At 34.3% G+C, this 26,022-nt stretch overlaps 1 protein-coding gene across 1 annotated transcript; it reads left to right on the forward strand.

Moving 5' to 3' along the window:
- The first annotated feature begins 7,824 nt into the window (after positions 1 to 7,824).
- On the forward strand, positions 7,825 to 25,711 carry LOC113736257 (myosin-8-like). Its single transcript, XM_027263145.2, has 39 exons — positions 7,825 to 8,250; positions 9,452 to 9,580; positions 10,393 to 10,536; positions 10,803 to 10,948; positions 11,034 to 11,190; positions 12,063 to 12,121; positions 12,221 to 12,380; positions 13,097 to 13,246; positions 13,387 to 13,523; positions 13,625 to 13,771; positions 13,865 to 13,966; positions 14,504 to 14,561; positions 14,705 to 14,806; positions 15,792 to 15,829; positions 15,931 to 16,057; positions 16,142 to 16,312; positions 16,396 to 16,527; positions 16,609 to 16,718; positions 16,847 to 16,907; positions 17,180 to 17,357; positions 17,462 to 17,667; positions 18,924 to 19,043; positions 20,148 to 20,246; positions 20,707 to 20,919; positions 21,100 to 21,239; positions 21,486 to 21,597; positions 21,684 to 21,704; positions 21,822 to 21,917; positions 22,065 to 22,235; positions 22,438 to 22,581; positions 22,742 to 22,930; positions 23,533 to 23,664; positions 23,746 to 23,816; positions 23,910 to 24,009; positions 24,175 to 24,231; positions 24,469 to 24,525; positions 24,735 to 24,815; positions 25,037 to 25,119; positions 25,197 to 25,711. The coding sequence occupies exons 1-39, from the start codon at positions 8,248 to 8,250 to the stop codon at positions 25,309 to 25,311; spliced, it is 4,518 nt and encodes a 1,505-aa protein (XP_027118946.1). The 5' UTR covers positions 7,825 to 8,247; the 3' UTR covers positions 25,312 to 25,711.
- The last annotated feature ends 311 nt before the right edge of the window (positions 25,712 to 26,022 follow it).

Below are 26,022 nucleotides of genomic sequence, written 5' to 3' on the forward strand. Positions count from 1 at the left end.
TGATTTTTACATGCTTTGTCTTTCGAAGCTATTATACCTCTAGTATTAGGTCTAAAAGGTTAGAAAAGACATGTCCTATTTGATAAATGAGTTTTTTAGATGTTTGTTTAAAATTTTACTATATTTTATTGTAGAATTTATAGAAAGAATTTTTAAAGTGTGTAAAACTTTTTTTTCTTTTTATTTCCTTTCCTCTTCTTCACCCTCAACTCCCATTGATCTTCCTTCTTACTCCCTCTTCACTGGCACCTCCACCAACAACACTCTTACTTTTTTATTTTTAACTTTTTGCTTTTTTCTCCCTCTCTCTCTCCTTCTTCCTTCTCTCTCTTCTCTTCTCCTTCCTTCTCTCCTAGCACCTCATTTCCCCTTGTCCCTCATCCCGCCACCCAACGCGATTTGGTCGCACGACCAAATCGCCTCTCCCTTGCCACCTCCTTCCCCTCCTCTTCTCCCATCACCTTTCACTTTCCCCAATGTGATCTGGTCGCGCGATTAGATCCTCTCTCCCTCATCACCTCCTTCCCCCTCTTCTCCTTCCTCTTTTGCCAGTCTCCCCTTCTCCCCAATGCGATTTGGTCACATAACCAGATTGCTCTGGGGAGAGGGAGATGGCGGCAGGGGAAAGGGGGTGGCATGGAAGAGGGGAAGGGAAGAGGAGAGGGAGAGAGATGAGAAGGAGAGGAGGTGGAAGGAGAAGGAGAGAGGAGAGGGAAAGAAAGGAAAAAAAAAAGGGAAAATCGTTCAAAACGTCCCTCACATTTTACAGGATGACTTTTTTCGTCCCTCAATTTTAAAAGTGTAATTTTACGTCCCTTACAAATTCACATTAACCAAATTTGGTCCCTACCTAGGTTTCCTACTAGTTTTTTGCCCGGAATCCATCACGTGACTTGCATGTGATCATTTTTTAAGGGTAAAATTGTCAAATCAAATTTTTACATAATCTGATTCATAGTCCCTCACATTTCACAAAATAAATTTTTTCGTCCCTAACATTTTACAAAATGAATTGTTTCGTTCCTCACATTTCAAAAAATGAATGTTTCTATCCCTCACATTTTTCAAAATGAATTTTTTCATCCCTCATTGATCATGTGTACGAATAGTTTTTTTCTATAAATCCACATATATATCTATTTAATTTTATCTGAACAGTATGAATAACATGTAATTTATCTCTATTGAATTTCATCTAAACATGCTAATTGTAGTTATACACATACTATTCTATAGATATATATATAGGGGTTTAAAACTAATGATTTTGTTTGAAACCCATGTATATATTTATATGATTTCACCATTTGAACCTATTCAATATTTGTGACCTTTCTCTTTTGGTAATAACTTATTTATTGAATTGTATAATAAGGTCATCTAATTAATGGGTTCTAACTCGAATTCTATAATTGTGCTAACAATTTTCAGTTTAAATATGAAATTTCTATTCGACACTTTTAAGATTAACAGTTGAATTACTTACCTTGTGATTGTCTTAAAATTTGAAAGTGTCAATCACTTATTTCTTTTTGTCATACTTTTCTTTTGTTTACTTTTTCTATCCAAATTTAATTTGATATAAACAGTCGATAATATTTAGGATTAAATGTCTTCTTTATTTTCAAATTTCGAGTAAAAGAAAATGAATATATGTGAAAACTAACAATTTTTTTTAAACCCATATATATATATCTATTTGATTTCACTTGAGCAGTATGAATAGTATGTAATATATCTCTATTTGATTTCATATGCTATTCGTACTGTTCAGGTTAAATCAAATAGGCATATACATGGATTTAAAAAAAAATATTCATACACATGATCAATAAAGGATGAAAAAATTCATTTTGAAAAATGTGAAGGATGAAAAAATTCATTTTGTGAAATGTAAGGGATGAAAATTTTTTTTTTATGAAATGTGAGGGATTATGAATCGAATTATATAAAATCTGATTTGACAATTTTGCCCTTAAAATATGATCACGTGCAATGCACGTAGTGAATTCCGACCAAAAACTAGTCGGAAATCTAAATAGGAACCAAATTTGACCAATGTAAATTTGTAAAGGACGTAAAATTACATTTTTAAAAGTAAGGGACGAAAAAAGTTATTTTGCAAAATGTGAGGGACGTTTTGAACGATTTTTCCCAAAAAAAAAAAATGTTGGCATTGGCCGACAGAGGTGATGGTGGGTTGAGGTGAGGAGAGTAGAAAGAAGAAAGGAAGTAAGGAAATTTTTTTGTACATTTTGGTGTGTGTATTTTACAAAATTTAAGAAGTTTATTGAAATATTGTAACTAAAGTTGTTAAACTTCATAAGAAAAAACTTGACAAAATAACTCGTTTGCTAAACAAGCCTGTAATTGTAGAGTTTTGAATGTTGAATTTGAGAGAGCTCTTTAAAATAAGGAAGCCAAGATATATTACAACGACCCAAGAGGGCAATGAACAATATCATATGTAGCTCTTTTTTTTTTTTTTTTGCCTGTGACTCCTATAGATGGTGTAGATTTGGAATCATGATAGTAACTAGTAAGGTTACTACTTGTGAATGTTTTCCTCCCTCTTTTCCATTTACTGGTTCTTCCTCTTTCATGCTCCAATTACTTGTGCAAGACCAAATGCACCAATCTCGACGTTTAATTTCAACGATCCCACAGAAAAAAGTCACATATGAGAGAGAACCTACTTTAGGTAACATAAAGTAATTTATTCTTTTAGTCATCATTAGAGAAGGTTTAAGTGGAAGTAGATTGGAGAAACTTTCAAAGATAGACTTAGTTGTTTATGGAAACTTAATCTCTATTATATGCATTTCACTTATTAACATCTCATATAGCTTAGGAAAGTCTGATATTACCTTTTGCAAGTGAGAATAATCATTACTAGAAAACTTGGCCGTGCAACTAGAACTTTAGGTTGTGTTTGGATTGCATTTTTTATGATTTTTCATGGAAAAATTACTGTAGCGATTTGATGTATATCAGGGAAAAAGGTAATAGGGAAATGTGATCACGGAAAACAACGTAATTTTTCGACGGAAACGGCAATCCAAACAAGGCACTTTAAGGGTCTAAACATTCACTGCAAGACTAACCTTTACATATGTTTAACTTGGTGAACTTATGGGCTTACCAAATGAATTCACCCAATGAAAAGGCAATTAGCCTAAAATCTACATGGCGTATTGCATGTAGCTCATTAAGTTTTTTTTTTTTCAAATATAAATGAGAGATTTCGAATTTAAAACCTGCACCACCAAACCTATCCATCCTCTGCATGTTATTAAGTTAAATAAATTAATCACTTCTTTGCAGTGTTAATTTTCAAAATGTCTCATAAAGATAAACCTATTTTATTAAAGACGATAAGATAATACAGCTAAAACAATCTAGCATGACTTACCGTGACAAAATCTTTCACTTTCTTCATTCCCATTAGTAATACAAAACCTTTAATGTCCTATTATATCATGCTTTATTTTTGTTCCTTTCATATATCTTTCAATAATGTAATTTATATTAACTTTGGATTATATTTGGGCACAAAAACCATCTATCCTCAGCTAACATCATTAAATTCTAATCCATGTGCATTTCTGAAACACATAGATACAAATACCACAAAAAAATAATTTAAAAACCTAAATTATAATAATGTCAACGTAATTTAGGGGCAATATATGAAAAATCAAAAGGTCCAAAACCATCCATTTTTCTTCTTGTTTTTCACTATCTTAAGTTATTGGTCAATGCATGCATGGATCCATTCCACACCTCAAAGCCAAAAGTACACCTTAGACATAACATTCCTTGGCTCCGTCAGCAGAATTAGAGTCAACCATCTTTGTTTAGATAATCAATTCCCTTTTCTTCCAATCCAGCGGCCACAACAGCCTAGAATCTCGCACATTATCTCTCAACCGTGGATGCTCATTCCTTCACTAATTAATTAGTTAATTAGTAAATTAATCTCAGCAAAATCCGGCGTCACGACGTCGTATCCAGACGAAACTCGAAAGTTTATGAAAAGCGCGGGAGAGACATGACGTAAGCATTTCCGACAAACAAATGATGTCCGGAACTCTCGGCGCCTTTTCACATAACTTGATTAAGTGGGCCCCGTTTAGAATCACTGGGTCGAATTTTGACCGTCCGATCAAGTCCTTGTCAGACCCGGAGAAATTTTTTCGACGGTCAAGAGTTTGTTTCGTGATCGTTGATAGGTGCTAAAGGAGTTTGTTGGCTTTGAACGAGATTCCGAAAATATCCATGGCTTTGCATTGGATTAACGACTATACCCTTCCGGCTTAATTTCACAAGGTTTTGACTCAATACTTTTGGGGATAATTTCACAAACCTCTCCCGAGGTTTTTTACAATTACAGAGAGCTCCCCTCAGATTTTAAAAATTATATATACTTCTTCTACTTTTACTGTTTAGTAACAATATAGGTCCAACAATATAGATTTTCTTATAAAATTCCTAATTGCCCTTTAAACTAAGAAAAATATAGTATACTCAATTATTTTCTTCCACACTTGGCACAAATCAACAAATCTAATCCCTAACACCCATCCAAGTATAAGTTTTAAAATCAAATAGCCATCCAAAGGATACCAAATTACATGTATAGTATCAATACTTGCTATGTAAAAAAAAAAAAAACATACACACACACACATACACAAACCCCATTGATAGCCAATTTTATACCCCAAAATTAAATATCAATGCTCAAATACCTTTTCAATACAAATCAATCTGACTTAGAATTGCTATTACAGGCTTTCTATGGTCTTAAAAATATTAATATCTTAGAAATAGAGAATAAATTCTACATCTACAATAAAATCATAATAAAAAATTTCTAATCCAATGAAAGAAATTCTTATGTAATTATTGACATTTTATAAAACTTTTTCTTAACAACAAATAAAATATAACAAATTCAACATCTTTAGTTCTTCTTCTTATTTCAATCATTAATTTCATTATTTATTTCTCTATCACTGTGAGTCTCTTCATTTCCTTCTAATTTGACACATAATCTGCTCCCTCTGTTGATTTCATAATTTTAATTTGCTAATATCCATAAAATTGAAGATAATAAAAAGAGGGTATATTAACTAAAAAAGAGAGAAATGAAAATAGATAATAGATTGAAAAATTTCTTTGGGTTTTGTAAATTTATTGCATTAAATTTAAAATTGTCTACCAAGTGAAGGGTATTATAGGTATTTTACGATACCAAGAGAGGTAAATGTAATTTTTTAAACTTGAGGGGAGCCAAATAAAATTGTCAGAAACCTCAAGGGACGTTTCTGAAATTATCCCATACTTTTGAGTACTAACTGCTACTACTCGATATATATTTCCATCCTTCTTCCATAAAAGGGTTAAAAAAAAGGTTAATTTTCTCTGCCATCCATTGTAGCTAAACACAGGTAATTAACTGTCTTGTTAGCTCAGCTATTAATTCTGTTCGTAAAAATATTTTTATTTGAGTTTGACAATCTTAAATTTGTTAAATTTTTTTTTGAATTTATGAGTTCAAGTTTTGGAAGTTTTAATCGTTACAGTTTTAATGTGTACTCACAAGACATACAAGTCGATCTATAAATTCTCTAATGTCCAATAAGAAAAAAGTAGATTAAACTAATAACTAATGCGTTTAGATAGTGAGTGGTCATTGGGCCTAAATAAATTTCTGAAAGAAATGCTATTATTACAAAAAGTTTTTGTTGTGGGAACTTAATTTACAAAATAATCTGAAAGCATGAGTTGATCTATTATCTCAGGAAAAACGAATTCTAATAGTTGTTTCTTCTTTAAGAAATTAAGTGTCCACCTATGAGTTGCTTTCATTAAGAAATCACACATTAATGATACTTGATCTTAATAGTTTTTAAGATTCATGTATTCCAAACTTTTAATGATTTATGTAACTCATCACTAGAAGTAAAGGCAAAAAGGTGAGTTTTATGTACTTGAGAAATAAGGGTTACAAATTCTAATGTCAAATAGTTACCGACTTTGTAGTGATTTTAAAAACAATCCTTTAAGATCTATATTTGCACAATTGGAAGCATAACAAAGAATGTCATTAATGGGATGTTGCCATTTTGGCTAGATCCTAATTGTCAAGCCAAATTAATCATGTGGGACAAGTCAAAACGCACCAATAAATAATCGATCAATGTTCTTGGCATCACCACCTTTTCGAAGGCTTTCCATTTAAGAAAAGGTTTGAACAATTCCACGTGCAGCTTAGCATTGCCATAGACTCTAAATGCAAGTGGGCTACCATTAATTTCATGTTAATTAATAGTATTAATTGGCTCAAGCAGTCAACTCAATATATAAAACTGAAGAAGAAATGATCACGAGCATAAAATTATAAGCATGAAATAAAACATTGAGGATATGAATAGCAGTATAGGTTTGGCATAGTAATTTTGTGAATGAAATGTAGTAAAGCACATCAGATTCACTGCAGCATAGCCAAAATGCTAAGAAGGAAAAGGAAAATAAAGTTGACCTGACTTAAAATCTTTTTTTTTTTTGCTCCATATGGCTGGTTGACAAATGTTAAAAATATTTCTTTGTTAAGCTTTTCCCACAGTTTGATTATAAACAATCTGTTTGAAACTGATAATCTTGTCTTCATTCCATTGTAACCATCCATTTGTATGAGTTCACATACTCTATATGTGACTTTCATATGAGTCAAGAGTCATGTTAGAGGCACTCAAGGGAATCTTGCAGCAGCAAACTGCATTTGGCTTCCCATCCTTTTACCATTCTGATAGCCCCTTTTATTTCTTTTTTTTGTCTGAACAAATTTGAGTGACACTGACTTTCAAGATGCATTATTTTGTTTTGCCTGTAGGCTTTAATCTTTGTGACAAACTAGGAATAGAAAGCTTCAATTTACATTCATCAAATTCAATAATGCTGCGATTACAACTAAAGAAGGAAAGCTTTCTTTGATGGGGGAAGGGGGAGAAGGAAAGACCGCCGTTTAAGGATATTAAGTAAATTTTGTTAAAAAAATGTCACAATATCCAATACAATGATTCTTAATCAGGGATTTTGGTGTTTAGGAATGTATATTTTTGCATTTAGCGCCATGAAATTGCAGAATATGACACATAAAATGAAACAACGTGTTACTTTAAATTTAAGAAAGAAAATTCAAGCTCCTTGTAACATCCTATATATTTTTCTTAACCAGATTAGGTCAATTTTTTCCAAGAGATTGTCCACCATTCTTCCAACATCATTAAATACTAATAATGTTTCCTGTCTAATTAATATGCTCAATCTTAATCTCAAAGATCAGTGTTCATAAATAAAGAGTAACTATGCCACATTATGAAAAGATTCCCAATTTCGTATCTACTTATAAAATAGAATTAGAATAAAACATTACAAAGACTTTTGAAAAACAAAATCCTAAAGATGGAAAAGAGAGAGCCATTGCCACAATCAAATTTCCTATGCTCCTAGTTGTATGAAAGAAAGAAGAGGAAAAGAAAGAGACTAATTATGACCCAAAAAACAATTAAAAGGAGTCCGTTCATTTTAGAGGAAAATAAATGAAAAAAAAATGAAAAAACTGAAAAGGAGAAAAGATCACAAGACATTTCAAGTAAATCAGCAAAAAGTGCAAATTGGAGAATTCAGCAATGACCAAGGGCAATTCCGGAAACTAAAAGAACAACTAACTCCCCACTCCGTTCCCGCAAAATGACGCCACATTCTGCATTTCCATTTCCTCTCCTCTGTCTCTTCTCTCTGCATTTTGACGTTAAAACTTAAAATCACACACAGACACACATTGAAGGTGGAGAATCAAAAGGAAAGAAAAGGGACCAAATAAGAAAAATAGGAAAGACATTTTCCATTTCCATCTAGGAAAAGGAAAAAGTTGCAGAGGAAAATTTTTGGTACTTTTGGTCCAATTCCGGATTTTTGGATTTTTTTTCCCAGGGAAAAAAAAAAATACTCCATTGCATCCTCTGCAACCATTTCAATTTTCTAAACCCTAATCACGAATTTTCTCATTGTATCTCATTTTCCTCTTTCTTGCATAGCCTGTTTATATCGAATTTAGGCTGTATTGAGTTATTTATATTGAGTTTTCCCGGGAAATTGTTGATGATTTCGGTGTCATTTGCGGCATTGAGGTGAAGCTGGGGTTTTGTGATTGCTTTCTGGTTGAATTGGCTTCAAGAAATGGTAACTTTTATGGCTGTGTTTTAGTACATTTTTGTTTTAAAATGTTTGAATGTGTTTTTATGTATTTTTGTGAGTTGAACTTAATAATTTGTGGCTTAAAGCAGATTTCTTTGGGAGTGAAAGCTGGTGAAATGTCATAAAGTTTTTCACTTTTTGGGTTACTTAGAAATGCATGTTAAACTGTTTAAAATTTGTCTTCCTTCTGATAAAATTAGAACTTGTTGCATTATACTTCTATTATTGTATTTAAAAATTGAGTTATTTCTGTTTTACTTTGCTTAAGAATTTTTTTTAATTCAAATGAAAAAGTATATAATTATTTTGCCATTTTTAAGGCCGGAAAGAAGAAATGAAATGAGTTGGTGGGCAAGACTACTAGTGTAACAGGTTATTTCTGAAATTTATGCTTGTTGGATGTTTCTGTGAAAATGCTCAGCATAAAAACTTTTTCTTATCCTGAATTCAAGATATTGTGTAAGGAGTTGGACTTTTGTTGCGGTTCTATGCTGAAGTCAATTGAAAGGCAATGAGAACTATTGAATCCTCTGCGGGAGCAAGAAAATAGCATATTGTAGGCATTATTAGCTGAAAATGTGACCATATATATATATATATATATATATATATATATATAACGTATATCTTTTCCAAAGTTACTACTCTTCATTCTTTGCTTTCTCCGGGATGTTGGACTTCTATGTTGAAACTGCTGTGAATTGCATATCATAGAAATGCTTGCATTTAATGATTGGTGTGGTCAAATGCATTAACATTTCAAATGGCAGAGTTTCTTGTTCTCTTAATGGTGTGGACATTTGCTGGTAAATGGTGTTCGACATTTTTGGTGGACAAATGTGATTAGTATAGCAGTCTCTGATGTCCACCAAGTTGGTATCAAGTATGAAAATTGCGGACAAGCAGCTGAATTCTGATTCTGAAATGAGCTTAAATTGTATGAGATTGGGAGTTTAGTTCCTAAAATGGAGCTACTTGATTGGTTTGAATCAATAAAAGATTACTGACTTTACTGTGGTTAGGCCTCTTTGGATTTGATTCAGGCACTTTGAAAAGGATAATATTGAGATTGGAAATAAGAAGTAACTTTGTTTATAAAGGGATATTTTGTTCACCTTTGCATCTTGGCACTCAATTCCTCGTTTACATAGATAGCCAATTTATTGAACATTTACTTCTGTTGCAGACTGTTTCAACTGGTATAGCAGTAGGATCTCATGTTTGGGTAGAAGATCCTGAGGTAGCTTGGATAGATGGAATCGTCTTGGAAGTTGATGGTGAAGAGATCACGGTGGATTGTACATCAGGAAAGACTGTAAGTACCACCTCTGTAGTTTTTTCCAGTTCTTGGAATAAAATTGTCTCTCTTTAGATAGGTATTTCACATTCACTCACTTATGTATCATGGCATGTATGTTTATTTGTGCATGCTAGCACCTACGCTGTTCTTGTTTCCAAAAACCAAATGATTGTTTCTGCAAGGATGAGCTCTCAGAGCCCTTAATTTAACTTCCTATGATCTTTAGACTGCCCTGGCAATTTGATAGACTAAGATCAAGTTTTTATAGTTTTTGGCTTGGGATGTTTGGAGGGATACACATTGGTAAATTCGTGTCAATGTGCATGCTCTCTGCATTTATAGGTAATGATGGATAATCGGTTAATCCATCGATATACAAGTTATCTGTCAATTGGAATGTGTTGATGCATGGGGATGAAATTGATATGCTTTTATTCCTTCCAATATCGATAGAGATGATATCCTTGATAATACTAGATCATAAAGATTACTTCATAACAGCATTTCCTGAACATGACTTCCAAAAAGTAGCATGCTTAGCAAAAGTTAGGGTTGATGAATTGTCTGGTTTGCAGTGATTTTGATATTATGAAATGTTAGTCTAATTTAGGTTGTGAAAGGGACAAGACACAGTAGATGAATATCAAATGCCTTTCCAAGAAAGCCTACATAAATCAGATTGTATGCATCCTCCAGCTAAATTTTGTCTGGTGTTTTAACTTTTCTTTCCTATTACTGGGTAATTTTAGTCTGCTTCACTCAATTTAGGACTATCATAGTATATCTTATCTGCTTTTTATTTATTTATTTAAATTTCTATGCTGTAGGTTGTTGCTAATGTATCCAATGTACATGCCAAAGATGTTGAGGCTCCTCAATGTGGTGTAGATGACATGACAAAGCTTGCCTACCTGCATGAACCAGGTGTTCTGCAGAATTTGAGGTGTCGGTATGACATGAATGAAATTTATGTAAGCCAGCTTCTGAAATCTTGTTTGCTTAATTGTGTATGTTTCGGATCTTAGTATGCATGTTTATCTTTTTGAGTTTAATAACTTGCTCCTTGTTATCTATCACTATCCATTCAATTCCGTTTCTCTGTAAGTTTATTCATTTGGCCTGTGTAAACCATGAATTTAATCTTCAGGACCTGAGGATTTGTTGTCCCACGATTTTTTTTAGCTAATTCTGTAACGATACCTATTTCTCAATCTAACTTCTCACATCTTGTTTTCAGACTTATACAGGTAATATACTGATAGCTGTAAACCCTTTCCAGAGGTTACTACATTTATACGACAATCATATGATGGAACAGTACAAAGGAGCCGCCTTTGGTGAGCTGAGCCCGCACCCTTTTGCTATTGCTGATGCTGCATACAGGCAAAGCTTTTGTGCTGATGAGTTTTTAAGCATGTGTCTTGTAGGATCCTGAAAATGTTCTGAACTCTGCACTTTCAAAATGCAGGCAAATGATTAATGAGGGAATAAGCCAGTCAATCTTGGTTAGTGGGGAAAGTGGAGCTGGTAAAACTGAAAGCACAAAAATGCTTATGCAATATCTTGCCTTTATGGGAGGGAGAGCTGTAGCTGAGGGACGGACTGTTGAGCAGCAAGTCCTTGAGGTTTGCATATTATTCAATAATCTTTTTCTACACTCTTATGATGAATGGCCATGTATTTAGACCCTACAATAACACAGCCTCATTTCCTGTGTTATAACTTTGATGTTGATGCATTTGCTGCAGAGTGCTAGCTTTCTTTTTCTTCATTTGATTTGAAAGTGCAATCATTCATTTGAACTTATTTGTCAATGGTCTCGGAGATTAGATTATGCTAGAAATTATGCTGTTCATGATATGATTTAGAAAATTCCTCTTGATCAAAGGCCAGGAATAATTGAACATTTGTTTATTGTGGACAAAAAAAGATCAGAGACAAAAGCACCCCACTTTTTCTAAAAGAATTAGCTAATTTTGAGATTCTCATGGGAATACAAGCCCCTAACAAACTATTCAAAAAGTAATCTCTTATGATAATAGTCAATGGGGGACGGTTACCACCAGTTAGGAGGATCTATAATTTAGCACCAATAAGCCCCTAACAAACTATTAAAGTCTAAAATAAGATTCTTTATTGGTGCTAAATTAAAGTCTAAAATAAAGCGGTATTAAATAGGTGAGTTTCCTATTCCAACGACCATGTATAACTTCATATTTGATGTCAGTACCACTAGCTTTGGAGGCCTTCATTGCGGCAGAAATATGTTCATGCAGATTCTGTGCTGCTTGAAATCATGTATAGAGCTCTGCCTCCCATTAGTGTGTGGTTCAAATGTTCCTGATTTTTGTCATTGTGCATCCTTAGAGAAAAACATTGTACTCTGAATAATGCAGTGCCGCAAGGTCCTTTCACAAATGAATCATTTAACAGGACAGATGAGGAGATATTTCGCTCATCTTTTGATTTTCTCCTGACATTTTTCATTGCTTTGCAGTCAAATCCTGTTCTAGAAGCATTTGGTAATGCAAAGACTGTCCGAAATAACAATTCAAGGTGGGCAAAGCATAGCTGTTTTACTTGGCAGTTTAGTTTAACCATTCCCTTTAAGTGATCAAAAGTTTCTCTACATAACAAAGTTGATTGTCACGCCAGTCGTTTTGGTAAATTTGTGGAGATTCAATTTGACAAAAGTGGGAGAATTTCTGGTGCTGCAATCAGAACTTACCTGTTGGAAAGATCTCGGGTTTGTCAGGTGTCTGATCCTGAGAGAAATTACCATTGTTTCTACATGCTTTGTGCTGCACCAATCGAGGTAACATATTTCCTGTATCTTACATGGAAAATGTTCGCAGAAATAGTGAAGGCCACATGTTTTTACTTGTATAAACTAGTTCCAAGTATGTGGTGGCCGAACAGAAATGCAAACAACAACAGTTAATTTATGCGATTTGTAAAGTATATGGCCAATTGACACAAGACTTTACACTTAAAACTACCAGGCATAAAGATCTTTAATTATTTTGCCTTCTTTCTCTGCTCTGAATGACAAGTTTTCTAGATCAAAGACCGAATGCCTCTTTTGTGCATCTTTTCCATTTAAATAGAAAACTCTGTACCTTCTCTCCTCCGTCAGAATATCTACCTCTCTAATGTATTAATTACATATATGCTAATATACATCTAATATAGTAGACCATAATCAGCTCTCCTTGATTAGTGCAATTAGTAGACTAGATCCCATAAGCAGCTGTTCTTGTCTTTTGCTAGCAGATCAGATCTCATAATCAGTTGCTGCCCATGACTTCCATAAGCAGCTGTTCTTGACTTTTACTTTTGCTAGCAGGCTGTCCTTGACTTCCATAAGCAGCTGTTCTTGACTTTTGCATTTAGTAGACCAGATCCCAACTACTGCCCTTGATACTGAATTTCCTAATATTGCCAGTGTCAATCAAATTAACATATATTTTGGTTGATTTTCAATAGAAGATTTGTTGTCATATTGTTTACTTTTTCCCCCCTTGCTGTTAGGATGTCAAAAAATACAAATTGGGAGATCCAAGGATGTTCCATTATCTGAACCAATCGAATTGTTATGAATTGAGTGGAGTTGATGATTCCAAGGAATACCTAGCTACTAGGAGGGCGATGGATGTTGTTGGCATCAGCTCTGATGAGCAGGTAATAATAGTGTTGTCTTATTATGTAGTGCATCTAGGGAGGAAATATCCATTATCTTGTAACTGGTTTTAAGGAGCAGCGCCTCATAGACTGAGTATGGAACAGGAACAGTGTATATTTTGTTAAAATGTCCTTTTCAGGATGCAATTTTTCGAGTTGTGGCTGCTGTTCTTCATCTGGGTAATATTAAGTTTGCCAAAGGAAATGAAACAGATTCTTCTGAACCTGAGGACGAGCAGTCTCGGTTCCATTTAAAGACTGCAGCAGAGCTCCTCATGTAAGTCATTTGATTCTATTTGTACCTAAAAAAGCGATATTCAAATTAGAAACTTTATGGTGGCTTTTGATAGAAACTCCAAAATCTTGTAATACCTCCAGGTGTGATGAGAAGCCTCTTGAAGACTCATTGTGCAAACGTGTGATTGTAACTCGCGATGAGGCAATAACCAAATGCCTTGATCCAAATGCTGCTGCAGTCAACAGAGATGCTTTGGCTAAAATAGTGTATTCAAGATTGTTTGATTGGTTAGTTTGACTGAAATGAAAATGAGTATATGATTGAATCTTGTGTAGCTTGTCCTTTTGTTTTCTTATACCTTCTATATCTTGTCATCTTAGGCTTGTTAACAAGATCAACAATTCCATTGGCCAAGATCCTGATTCAAAATGCTTAATTGGAGTCCTGGATATTTATGGATTTGAGAGTTTCAAGACAAACAGGTGCTTAACTGGTATGCTTTTGTTTTCATCATTTGCAGATGTTAATTCTTGCAGCTAACTGCTTGAGATCCCTTTTAACATACACATAGGATCTACAAGATTTTCTGGGTGCTTTTGTGTCTGAATTTTTCTGAAAATTGCGTTAAATAGTTGGCAAATATAATTTTGCAGATCAAAAGCATGTATGGTTAAGTAATAAATGACCTGTGCTTCTATTTTATACTGATTGGGCATCCTGTCAGGTTTTCTAGATCTACATGTCCTTGTTATGACATAGGCTTTTTAGTACATTAATGACACCTAACTAGCCACTTTGCTTTGGAAATCTTAAATCTCTTATATAGGCTATGGCTTCTGAGGAGACACTTTGACCTTAAAGAACTTGTTGCTTTCTTCTGAATTTCTTGGTGAAGAGTTTTGCTAAATTTTTTTTGCGAAACATTGTAGTTTCACTATTGATGCTTCTATATCTGAGATTATTTAATTTAATTTTTTTGCTGATATGTTATTCGGTTTGGTCTTATCTCATCTATGCAGCTTCGAGCAATTTTGTATCAATTTGACAAATGAGAAGTTGCAGCAGCATTTCAATCAGGTTTGCCAAGAGTAAATGTGCACATTCTATTGCATTATTGCTTATAAAATTTAAATCTGGAAATATAGCAGTGCGGTTAAGAAAAATGTATCAAATGATTCATAGAAACTCTTTTTTTGTTTTTTTTTTTATTCCTTTGGCAGCATGTTTTCAAAATGGAGCAAGAAGAGTACACCAAAGAAGAAATTGACTGGAGCTATATTGAGTTTGTAGATAATCAGGACATTCTTGATCTTATAGAAAAGGTTGATATACATCAGCGTGAATATATTTTACTTGAATATAACTTTTTTATATGTTGGTGTGAGTTATTTCCTTCTTGCTTTAGTTCACAATGGAAGCAAATATAAAAACTCTTGCTGTTAAATAATTAAAGGATTAATGTTTCCTACACTGACAGTGTATACATTGCCAATGTTAGATAGATGACAACTATGCAAAATTTGAATTTGAAATTCAAGTTTTGTACATATGTCATAGATCCAACGATAATAGTGTAAACACTGTCAGTGTATATAAGATTTACTCAAAAATAAATCAGCCTTACTTCTTGTGAAGTTATGCTAATTATATTTCCTAAACTTAGACAAAAGGATTTTTATTTCTGATTTATGATTTCATGAAGCTTTGGATTTAATTTAACACAGTACAAAAGTTTATCTTCTCTCTGCAATATATGCATACGTCCAGTAAAAAATGTGTCGAGATTTACTTTTTCCCGAGCTTTATCATTTTGAGCCATAACATGTGCAAGCAGCCTGATCCCTCCTGTGTGCTGATATTTGGACATTGCTGATCTATTGATTTAATGTGGTTCCTTCTAGTGGTCATACATTGAGCTAGTTAGATTGAATATTTCTGTCCTGTTGCACTGCATTTTATGTTCATCTTCATTTCATCAGTATAGTCATGCTGATAGAAAATGATAAAACACATAAACACCATTTGATTTTTTTTAAAAAAATTACCTCCCACCTCTCAGTATACCCTTCCCACCCACAAACTGCCAAGCCCAGGGTTTAAACCCTGAACCTGGCAGTGGGAAGAACTCTAAGAGCCCCTTGGCCACTGGGCAAAACACCATTTGCTTCTTGAGTCTACTATTCAAAATTATTGAGGTCATGTTGCATCTCTTCCGGTGACATTTTGTCCATTGGAATTTTTTTTTAATTTAAGAATTTTATCAGCTGTATTTTAGTGTCATATTCCTAACGTGTTCTGTACTTCCAGAAACCTGGTGGTATAATAGCTCTTGTGGATGAGGCTTGGTATGTATCGATAAAACTTTTAACCTCAATCATACTTGAGTATCAATATGCACCCGCAAATCTAGATACTCGAGTTGAAATGCTTGTGTAATTTGTTACAGCATGTTTCCAAGATCAACTCATGAAACATTTGCACAGAAGCTTTACCAGACATTCAAAGATCACAAACGGTTTAGCAAGCCAAAGTTATCAAGGACTGATTTCACCATTTGCCATTATGCTGGTGACGTATGTGATTAACTTACTAGAATATTTGGTATTAAAATACAGGTTTTATGGTTATTTTCCTTGATTGAGAAAATATCATTCCAGGTGACATATCAAACTGAACTTTTTTTGGATAAGAACAAAGATTATGTTGTTGCTGAGCACCAAGCACTTCTTAGTGCTTCAAGATGCTCCTTTGTAGCTAGCTTGTTCCCACCTTTACCTGAAGAATCGTCTAAAACATCAAAGTTTTCATCCATTGGTTCTCAATTTAAGGTATTTGGTTTTATACTTTTCGGTGAAAGTTATTAACTTCTTTCACCCCCGAGATTAACTCCAGTTTTCTGTAATTAATGCAGCAACAACTGCAAACTTTGCTTGAGACACTGAGTGCCACTGAGCCTCATTACGTTCGTTGCGTGAAACCAAATAATGTTTTGAAACCATCTATATTTGAGAATAAGAATGTACTTCAGCAGCTTCGCTGTGGGGTGAGTTTTGATAGTTGTTGCTGTTTGTGATGAGGCTTTGTTACAATTGCAAGTATTGTAACTAGAAAGTTGTAATTCTAGGGAGTCATGGAAGCAATCAGGATAAGTTGTGCTGGATTTCCCACTCGGAAGACATTTGATGAATTTGTAAGTCGTTTTGGCATCCTTGCACCTGGTGTCTTAGATGGAAGGTACTTGCTTTAACTGCTTGCGATGTATAGTGATATTTTTTGAAGTATCTTAATTCTTGATACGGTTTTCCCCATGGCTTAATAGTTTTTTCCTTCTTTTTCTTCTCACTTATTTCTGTTATCAATAGCTGCGAGGAGGTTAGTGCCTGCAAGACGATTTTAGAGAGGGTTGACCTTAAAGGTTATCAGGTACTTGGTCTTGATAATGATGCTTTTTTCCCCTCATTTCTGCTTGGCAAATAAATTGGTGAGTGCAGGAGATACAGTTAAAAAGGATTAATCAATAAATATAATGGAAGTTCTGTGGGAACTGACATCCAATTTCCAACAAATCTTTTTGTCAAAGTTTAGATGTTTAATTTTTTAATAAGTGAATTTTTCATCTCCTCATAGAATTTTTACATTTGTGACTGATTATAGATTCAGATCTACCTAAAGTTAACTAATTAATAATGTTGTAGATTGGTAAAACCAAAGTGTTTCTGAGAGCTGGTCAGATGGCAGAACTAGATGCTTGCAGGAGTAAGGTTCTTGGAAAATCTGCTTGTGTCATCCAGAGAAAAGGTCGTTCGTATTTTGCCCGCAAAAGCTTTATTGAGTTGCGTATTTCAGCAATACTAATCCAAGCAGTGTGCAGAGGTATGATTGATGCCTGATGTTCTCGTTGCTATTGTCTATAAACTTGCTAGTAGCTTTCAAGGAAAGAACTGTCATCAGTTCATCTTTTTCTTGATGGACTACAGGTGAAGTGGCACGCCATTGCTACCAGCTGATGAGGAGAGAAGCTGCTTGCTTGAAAATCCAGAAAGATGCACGCACCTTTCTTGCAAAGAAAGCTTATAGAGCCTTGTGCTCCTCATCTATATCTATTCAAACTGGAATGCGGGGGATGGCTGCTCGGCATGAACTTCAGTTAAGAAAGCAAACACAAGCAGCCATATGCATCCAGGTAACCATTAGTTGTTTGCTGAATGGAAATCAACATCTAGGAGAACTTTAAGGTGCTTATGATTATTTTAGTTCATTTGCAAAGGAGTTTTTGCTGAAAGGTGTATATCATAAGTAGATCTAGGTCAGCTTTTTTCTTTTTTTAACTATATTGATTAAATAGGTCAGTGGTGTGTTTGCTACTCCGACTTGTTTGTTCTGGTCCATTATTAGTCGAGCATCATGAATCATATTGCTCATGGGTGGCAGATAACTTTGATATAGAGATGCTCTTGATTGGTAATTTTGTAATTTTATGCCAGGACCTGTAAAGATTTTACTGCTGTGCCTCCACAGTTTTCTGTATGCTATTCATTTCATCCATTAGAAGCATTGAGGTCATTTTATTGAAAAATATACTTATTTAACCTCTTGTCAAAGGCCTTACGTAGTTCTATCCTCCATTTGCAACACTTTCATCTAATCATTTTCTTTTTCAAGTCATCCATGGCATTTATGTTGCGCTGCATACCTTCCATTTTCATTCTGGATAAGAGTTAACTAATTGATGCTAATGGCTCATTATAGATTACAGAATTACAAGATGTTCTTCATATGCATGTTTGGTTGATGTGTATATCTTTCCTGGCACAAGAGGTGATCTGTTCCTCGTCCTTCCATGGGTATCATGCTTTTGGGACAATTGTTTCAGGTTTCCTGAGTTGTTCTGTGCCTTGCTAGGATCTTTCTACAACTTCTGAAGTTAACTTTTTCATTTTCCTGACATATTATGGAAACTGCACTTCTTGATTTGCAAATTATAACAGTGTTCCCTAGACAAATGAGAGAAACTTAAAACTTTGCATTTCACATAATGGCAAGCTGTGAGAATTTTTTTTCCTTCCCTCCAGCTTGGGCTTCAGCTTTGTCCGACTCTTGAATATCTCAAAATTGGAATTTAGATAGGGCCATTCATTTGTAGATTTTTATTACTTTTGTGTTGGCTTAAAACTTTTGAAAACTGAATGCGATAGATTTTATTTTTGATTGCTTTTCTTGTTTGACAAAGGGAAATCAGTAAAGCCAGTGTATTTCTTTGACCCAATTCCATGAATTTGACTTTAAAAGAATTGCTTTTTCTTATTTATTTGCTGGTCTTTGTTTGAACTTACAGAATTTCATGCTCCTTTTCTGTCAAAGTGTGTAATATCCTGTTATTTTTTCATAGATAAACTTCTTTTTTTTTAGGTTACATGTTTTTTTTTTTTTGTTGGGTAGTGTCATTACCGTGGATATTTAGCACGTGCTCGCTACTTGAAGATGAAGAAAGCTGCAGTAGCTACTCAATGTGCCTGGAGAGGGAAAATAGCCCGTAGAGAACTACGAAAGCTTAAAATGGTGAGATTACTTCTAAGAAACTTGATTGTCTGCTTTTGTTTTTTGAAGGCTGTCTAGTTCATTTTTGAGTCTTAACCTGAATGCCCTAATGGAAGATTAACACGGAAATCATTTTTAAGAGTTGCTTGTGTCTTCCACTCCCTCCACTTTGTGTATGTTTGGTTCATGGGAGTATACACAATCTGTGTCTAGGCTTATTCTGCATTTCTTTGGCAAAAGGAGACAGGAATGCTCATCCCATTTAATCTCAAAATCCCTTTTCCCAAGCCCTTCTCCGGATTATATTCAGGATTACTTATGCAATTGATTGGGTGCAAAAAATTATTAGAGGACAAGCAATTTGAAGAAGTAATAAAATGATTTAATTGCACTTACATAAAGATTCTACTCTTTTTTCTTTTTGGGAAGAGGTTATTACTATAATTTCTTTATTTCATTTATGAGATAGGATGCACATTTTATTCGTATTTCTATGTAGTTACTTGCTATTTCCTTCTCTGACTTTTATGTTTCAAATTTGATTTGTATCTTTGCTATTTTGGTGATAAACCCACTTCATTTTCATTTAGATTATGTATGTTTTTCATCTGTGCTGTTTTCATAGACCAGAACAAAAAAGTAGTAATGCTGCAACATATTTTTTTCGTGAGTTTATCTTAATTATGTGCTAATGATATTTATCAAGAATATGTAAAAGTATCTCTATCAATTGATCTTCTCATTTTAATGCCTCTTTTTTCCTTTTGCACTTTGATGTTATCTATTGTAGTATTGCAAGGACATGGTATGCCTTTTAGTTTAGTCTAGGACTAAGTCAATTATGTTTAACAGTATGGTGATACCTATAATGTTTAAGTAGCTATCTTTACATTTTGTTTCCCACTGAAAGTATGAAATGGGATTATTTTGAAGATATCTTTATGAGTTACTCAAGGATTAAGGATTTCTATGATGCTAGAGACTGGTATCTTCTTTTTGTTTGTATTCTGCTAGCTCTATTATGTTGTCCTTGGAAGTTATTAGATTAACTTTATATTTCTTGTGCTTTGCAATTTTCATTATGCCATATGCTGATGGTATTGAATAATTGTGGTGGGACTTCAGGCTGCAAAGGAAACTGGGGCTCTCCAAGCTGCCAAAAGTATGCTGGAAAAGCAAGTTGAGGAATTGACTTGGCGTCTACAACTTGAGAAACGCATGAGGGTAAATACATTATACTACTTTCTTCTAGCAATTTCTTTCTCTTGTTTCTCAATGATTATTAATTTTTTTTTTTTAAGATTTAAGTCAGTTTCCTTTTTATTAAGTCATATCTTGATATTAGTGAGATGTAACTTCCTTATGCTAGTTTGATAGAATCTTGTAGCCTTAAAAGAAATTAAGGATGATGGTTAAATTCAATATGGTTTGACCTATGTTATTTGACTTGTTATGTAGTATGCCTTCTGTTCATCTTATGATTCAGCATTGATGTATCTTGAGCAATTAGTTCTCCTCTTTTAACTATAGGTAGTTAAACTGCATCTCATGGTTTCTTGTTTTCTGCAAATTGTTTATCTTAAGACTTTGGAACGGAATTAAGATGTGTGGATCATGGAAGAAGAAAGAAATTAATTCTTGGTTCATAAATTAATTCTTGGCTAAGTTATTGATCCTTTCATAGGCGGACATAGAAGAAGCTAAAACCCAAGAGAACAGACGATTGAAGTTAGCTTTGGAAGAGATGCAGCTTCAGTTTGATGAAACCAAAGAACTGCTAATGAAGGAAAGGGAGGCTGCAAAGGAAATAGCTGAGAAAGTTCCTGTAGTTCAAGAGGTCACAGTCTTTGACCATGAAATTGTCAATAAACTTACTGCAGAAAATGAGCAGCTCAAGGTAATTACATTAATTTATTTCTCCATTTTGATTAATGAAAATGAGTTGTTTGTTTGTCCTTTTTTTATGAACTTATCTAAAGTCCTTATTAAAACGTGCAATTTTACACTTGTTAACAATTTATTCTTTAAGATGCAAATAATATAATAACTACAATGCTTTTGTTATAATGTCTTGCAGGCTTTAGTAAATTCACTGGAAAACAGAATTGATGAAACCCAAAAGAAGTACGAGGAAACAAGTCGGCTTAGTGAGGAGAGATTGAAACAAGCTTTGGATGCAGAGTCAAAGATAATTGAGTTGAAAACTGCCATGCAAAGGTTATTGCAGAGAAATTGTCAAAGCATAAAACTCTGTTGAACGTAGAACTCAATGCTTAGAAAGCATTGGCTCAATTTTTTAGTATCACACACTTGTGCACAAACTATTTTTTATATGCAATTTTAAGTGTATCTGTTCAAAAAGATCATAACATTTCGTTTTTGGTGAAGCCTTAATTTACTTCTGTCCTGCTTTTGTTTAGAATTTTGAATTAAAATTTAATGTTTAGTTCTGCTTTGTCTCAGACTTGAAGAAAAACTTTCGGATATGCAAACTGAGGACCAGATTTTGAGACAGCAAGCATTGCTGAACGCACCAGCTGGAAAAATGTCTGGACATTTGGCTTTAAAAGATCAGGTTAAGATGCTGGATAATTTAATTTTCTTTCTTCAGACTCTCTTGGGCATACACATCTCACTCTTTCTGTTTCTTGCCTCCTGCAGCCTACTGAAAATGGTTATCATGTAAGTGCACTTTATGCTATAAGCTATGGTTCTAAAAGGAAAAATAGTTTTTAGTTGTCATAATTGCCTGAAAATACACTTTCCAAGTATGATAAGTTTAATGAACCTGTGCTGCAGGAACCACAGAATTCAGCACCTGCAAAACGATTTGGCAGTGGATCGAAAAGATTTGGCAGTGAGTCAATGAGGAGATCCAATATTGAAAGGCAGCGAGTATGTGCTCAAAACTCCTCATATGTGTGCATCCTCTGTCTTATTTTGTTCCTTTCTACTCTTGTTGGCCTTCGAAAGCATTCAGCAAGACAATTCACAGCCACCGATGCATTTGATTTCAATTAACTTAAGTTTCTTATATTCCAGGAATTTGTTGATGCTCTGATCACTTGTGTTTCTCAAGATCTTGGCTTTAGTGAAGGAAAACCAGTCGCTGCATTTACCATATATAAATGCCTTGTTAACTGGAGATCTTTTGAAGCAGAAAAGACTAGTGTGTTTGATCGTCTCATTCAGATGATTGGTTCTGCCATACAGGTTAAATTTCGACACAATCACCTATGCTATCTCACTCAGGCTTCTAGTTCTATGCTGAGCTGGTTGTTTGTTTTCCATTATTCATAACCATTGAATTCTCTCACATAACTTCTACTGAGACCAGATAATTTTAAACATTTCTTGTTATACATTGTTGATTAATTGAAGCTATCTTCTATATTGGTTGATCCTTTAATTTCAGGATGAGACAAACAATGATTACATGGCTTATTGGCTCTCCAACACATCAACATTATTGTTTTTACTTCAGCAGACCATAAAAGCTACTGGTTCAACTCCACCAAAACCTCCCCAGCCAACATCATTATTTGGAAGGATGACCCAGGTGAAGAGATCATTGTTACTCTCTCTCTCTCACATTGATTCTTTCATCTGTATGAATTGGTTGTCTTACTCAATGTTATATTCTAGTGTAATATGAATTGAAACTACTTCTTTGTCATTAATTGATGAAAGCTTCAATGTGAGATTGATATATTTTTTAGAGTTTCCGTTCATCCTCTTCTATCACCAACGTTTCTATTGGTGGTCTTGATGGCGTACGTCAAGTTGACGCCAAGTACCCGGCTTTGCTTTTCAAGCAACAACTTACTGCATATGTTGAAAAGATCTACGGTATTATTCGAGATAATCTGAAGAAGGACCTATCATCACTTATTTCTTCTTGTATCCAGGTAATACAGCCTTTCTTTCAGTTTTGGATGCTACCACAGGAACCTTTTTTTGATCCAGCAATACTTCAGATTTATGATCCTAAATTTGTAGAACTCTTTGAATCTGAAATTGATTTATTTGTCAATGCTTGAAAAAAAGAAAAATAAATAAATAAAAAGATTGATTTATTTGTGAATGCTTAAAAATGATAAACTGTTGAATATATTCATTGCTGAAATTGTTGTTTACTATGTTGAAAGTGTTCATTTTTCCTCTCATGTGTGGGCGTCCCATTTTCCTATTTTTTCTGTCAGGTTTAAATTTATATAAGCTTGACTAAACAGTAGATTAGTGCATCTTATTATCTTGACGCTTAATATCCTAGTTAGGCGATGTTTTATGGATATGCAATTAAATGTGTTGCAGTTTATGATTAAGATCCATTTGGCTGCCTGATCTTCCAAGGAGTCCTTGCCTTGTTTGATCAGTTGTAAATTTTTTGTGGATATTACTTGGGACTAAAGTGTGGTTTTGAGTTTTAGCTCTGTTCCTGACTTTTCATCTTATACTTTGACAGTATTAGTAGCCTCGCCTCATATTTTGTGTAATTTTGCTCTTTTAGGCATCCAGAACACCTCGAGGGAACTCTTTGAGATCATCTGGGCGGTCTTTTAGTGGTAGTTCTCCTGCCAGACACTGGCAGTGCATCATTGATAGCTTGAATGGACTTCTGAGTACTCTGAAAGAAAATTTTGTGAGTAAATTCTCCCTAGTTTATGATAAGATGCTTTGATGTAGACAGACATCTAATCTTGTGAATCTCTTTTCATTTTAGGTGCCTCCAGTTCTTGCTCAGAAAATTTTTGTCCAGATCTTCTCTTGCATAAATGTGCAACTTTTCAATAGGTAGATTTTTACCCTTCATTGTATGAGGAATATGCAAATTACATGCCACTTCTTTGCTGTAAGAATGTTAATATTCTTACACCAATTCTGCAGTCTTCTCCTCCGTAGAGAGTGTTGCACATTCAATAATGGAGAGTATGTGAAATCTGGGTTAGCTGAATTGGAACTTTGGTGCGGGCATGCAACGGAAGAGGTAAACATCAATTGTGCAGTTCATGGCAGACTGTCCACGAAAATAAACTGATATGCACTGGATATTGTAACTCTTCTGCTGCATTTCACAATTGCTTGAATAGGCTAGGTCTTGAATATACTTCACCAAAAAGATTGTGAATCCTTGTTCATTTCTGTGCTGCAGTATGCAGGATCTTCGTGGGACGAATTGAAGCATACAAGGCAAGCTGTTGGTTTCTTGGTATGGTTCACTTCTTTGAATGGAAATTACTTATTGTGAGGCTGCACTTGTTGGCAAACCAATTAGCTTGGTATTTGATCCAATATTACACTTAGAAACTGTAATAATGTATTCTTCATATAAAAGAAAATTCTCATGCTCCTAAAGCTGCTTAACTAGTTATGGTGCATATGATCATTTGTTATTCGTTTTTTGCTTATTTGTTATTTAATTGAATAGCTCATCTCTTGGTTGCAGGTTATTCACCAGAAGTCTAGAATTACCTATGATGATCTTACAAATGATCTCTGCCCTGTACGTAGTCTGTTTTGGATCATTAATTATTTGTTTTTTGCTTCTGGGGCAGTTGTGCTAGCAAGATATGTTTTGAATTGTTAAACATATACATTTGGTCTCTCAATGCTTTCTACTTTGCTAATTGGAAAAAGCGGTTATGTGAACTAATACAGTGTTAGCATTGGTGTGATATGGTAGTATATTTCACTCATGTTCTGCATTTTCAGGTCTTGAGCATTCAACAGCTTTATAGAATATGCACGCTTTACTGTGATGAGAACTACCATACTCCAAGTGTATCCACAGATGTGAGTCTCTCTCTATATTTTGAAATTGACTTTTTCTGGGGGTTGGTGAGAGACGGGGTGGAAAGGTGCTGTAAGTAGATTTGCTGGGACCTTTTAAATCCTCCTTGGAGGTTTGGAACATTGTCTAAGATCCTCACTCAATTTGCGGATAGTTTCCGGAAACTGCATAATGACAACTTGAGATTGATTAAACTGTGGTTCTGTTCCTTCACATCATGTAGGTGATTTCCAACATGAAGATATTAATGACAGAAGATTCAAATGAAGCTGATACCAGTTCGTTTTTATTGGACGATGATTCCAGGTAATGTGTTAAGAAAAGGGGTTCGATTCTGGAAGAAAATATTCTTGTCTGTTGACCGATGTACTTTTTGACTGCAGTATCCCGTTCTCAGTTGATGATATTACCCATGACCTGAAGGGGGTAGATTTTACAGGTGTAAAACCTGCAGAAGAACTAGTTGAAAATCCAGCCTTCGAATTTTTAAAGGAATAAGGCTGTGGTTTCATTGGCTAGACTTTGAAGTTCTAAAGTGGAAGGATTTGTTGGATCCTTTTATTAGGTTAGTTTCATTGTGTATATCCATCAATAGCTTCGATTTAGATATGGTTTTCCTAGAAATGACTTCTACTGCCCCGTATGTAAAATTCTTTTGAAATTAGAGGATTGTAAAATGCATAGGTTTTGTGAGATAGGTAGAAGGGGCATGGATAAAATCTTTATGCCTAGCTTTTTTCTGTCTAGGATCACCTTCAGCCAGCATTTTTTGTATCAATGATTCATCGAATTCTTGTACTGCGTAGGGAGCTGCCACTGCTTGGCCTTCCAAAATCAAATTGTACAAAAAACAGTTACAATGGTAGAGTTATTTTAGTTCTATCATTTGTCGGGAAAATCCTGTGCTCTTTCATTTGCACCTGCTGTTATACCTTCTATCTAGTTATGTGCTAGAGATCATCGGAGTTGTTGAAGAATTTATCTAGTTTACGAAGTCTTGGTAGTTGATAGCTAAATGTGCAAAAATGGTTAAACAAGAACTTTGCAAAAGGACTTGGTTTCCATTTTTGCATCATTTAAAAACAAAACTCGATTTTCAGGAGAAAGCGACCTATATGCTGCTAAGGTTGTCATGTATGCCACCCAATACCCTATTTTGATGATTTCATGCTCTTAAACATCAGAAATGAACTTGAAACAAAAATTTCA

Source organism: Coffea arabica, chromosome 3e (genome assembly GCF_036785885.1).
Source record: "Coffea arabica cultivar ET-39 chromosome 3e, Coffea Arabica ET-39 HiFi, whole genome shotgun sequence".
Classification (NCBI taxonomy): Eukaryota; Viridiplantae; Streptophyta; class Magnoliopsida; order Gentianales; family Rubiaceae; genus Coffea; species Coffea arabica.

What these genes read in the sequence shown, in the direction of transcription:
- LOC113736257 (XM_027263145.2), top strand. An exon ending in GTCCGAAATAACAATTCAAG is followed by an intron (nt 12,122 to 12,220) that starts GTGGGCAAAGCA and finishes TTGTCACGCCAG; the next exon opens with TCGTTTTGGTAAATTTGTGG. An exon ending in TTCTTGATCTTATAGAAAAG is followed by an intron (nt 14,807 to 15,791) that starts GTTGATATACAT and finishes CTGTACTTCCAG; the next exon opens with AAACCTGGTGGTATAATAGC.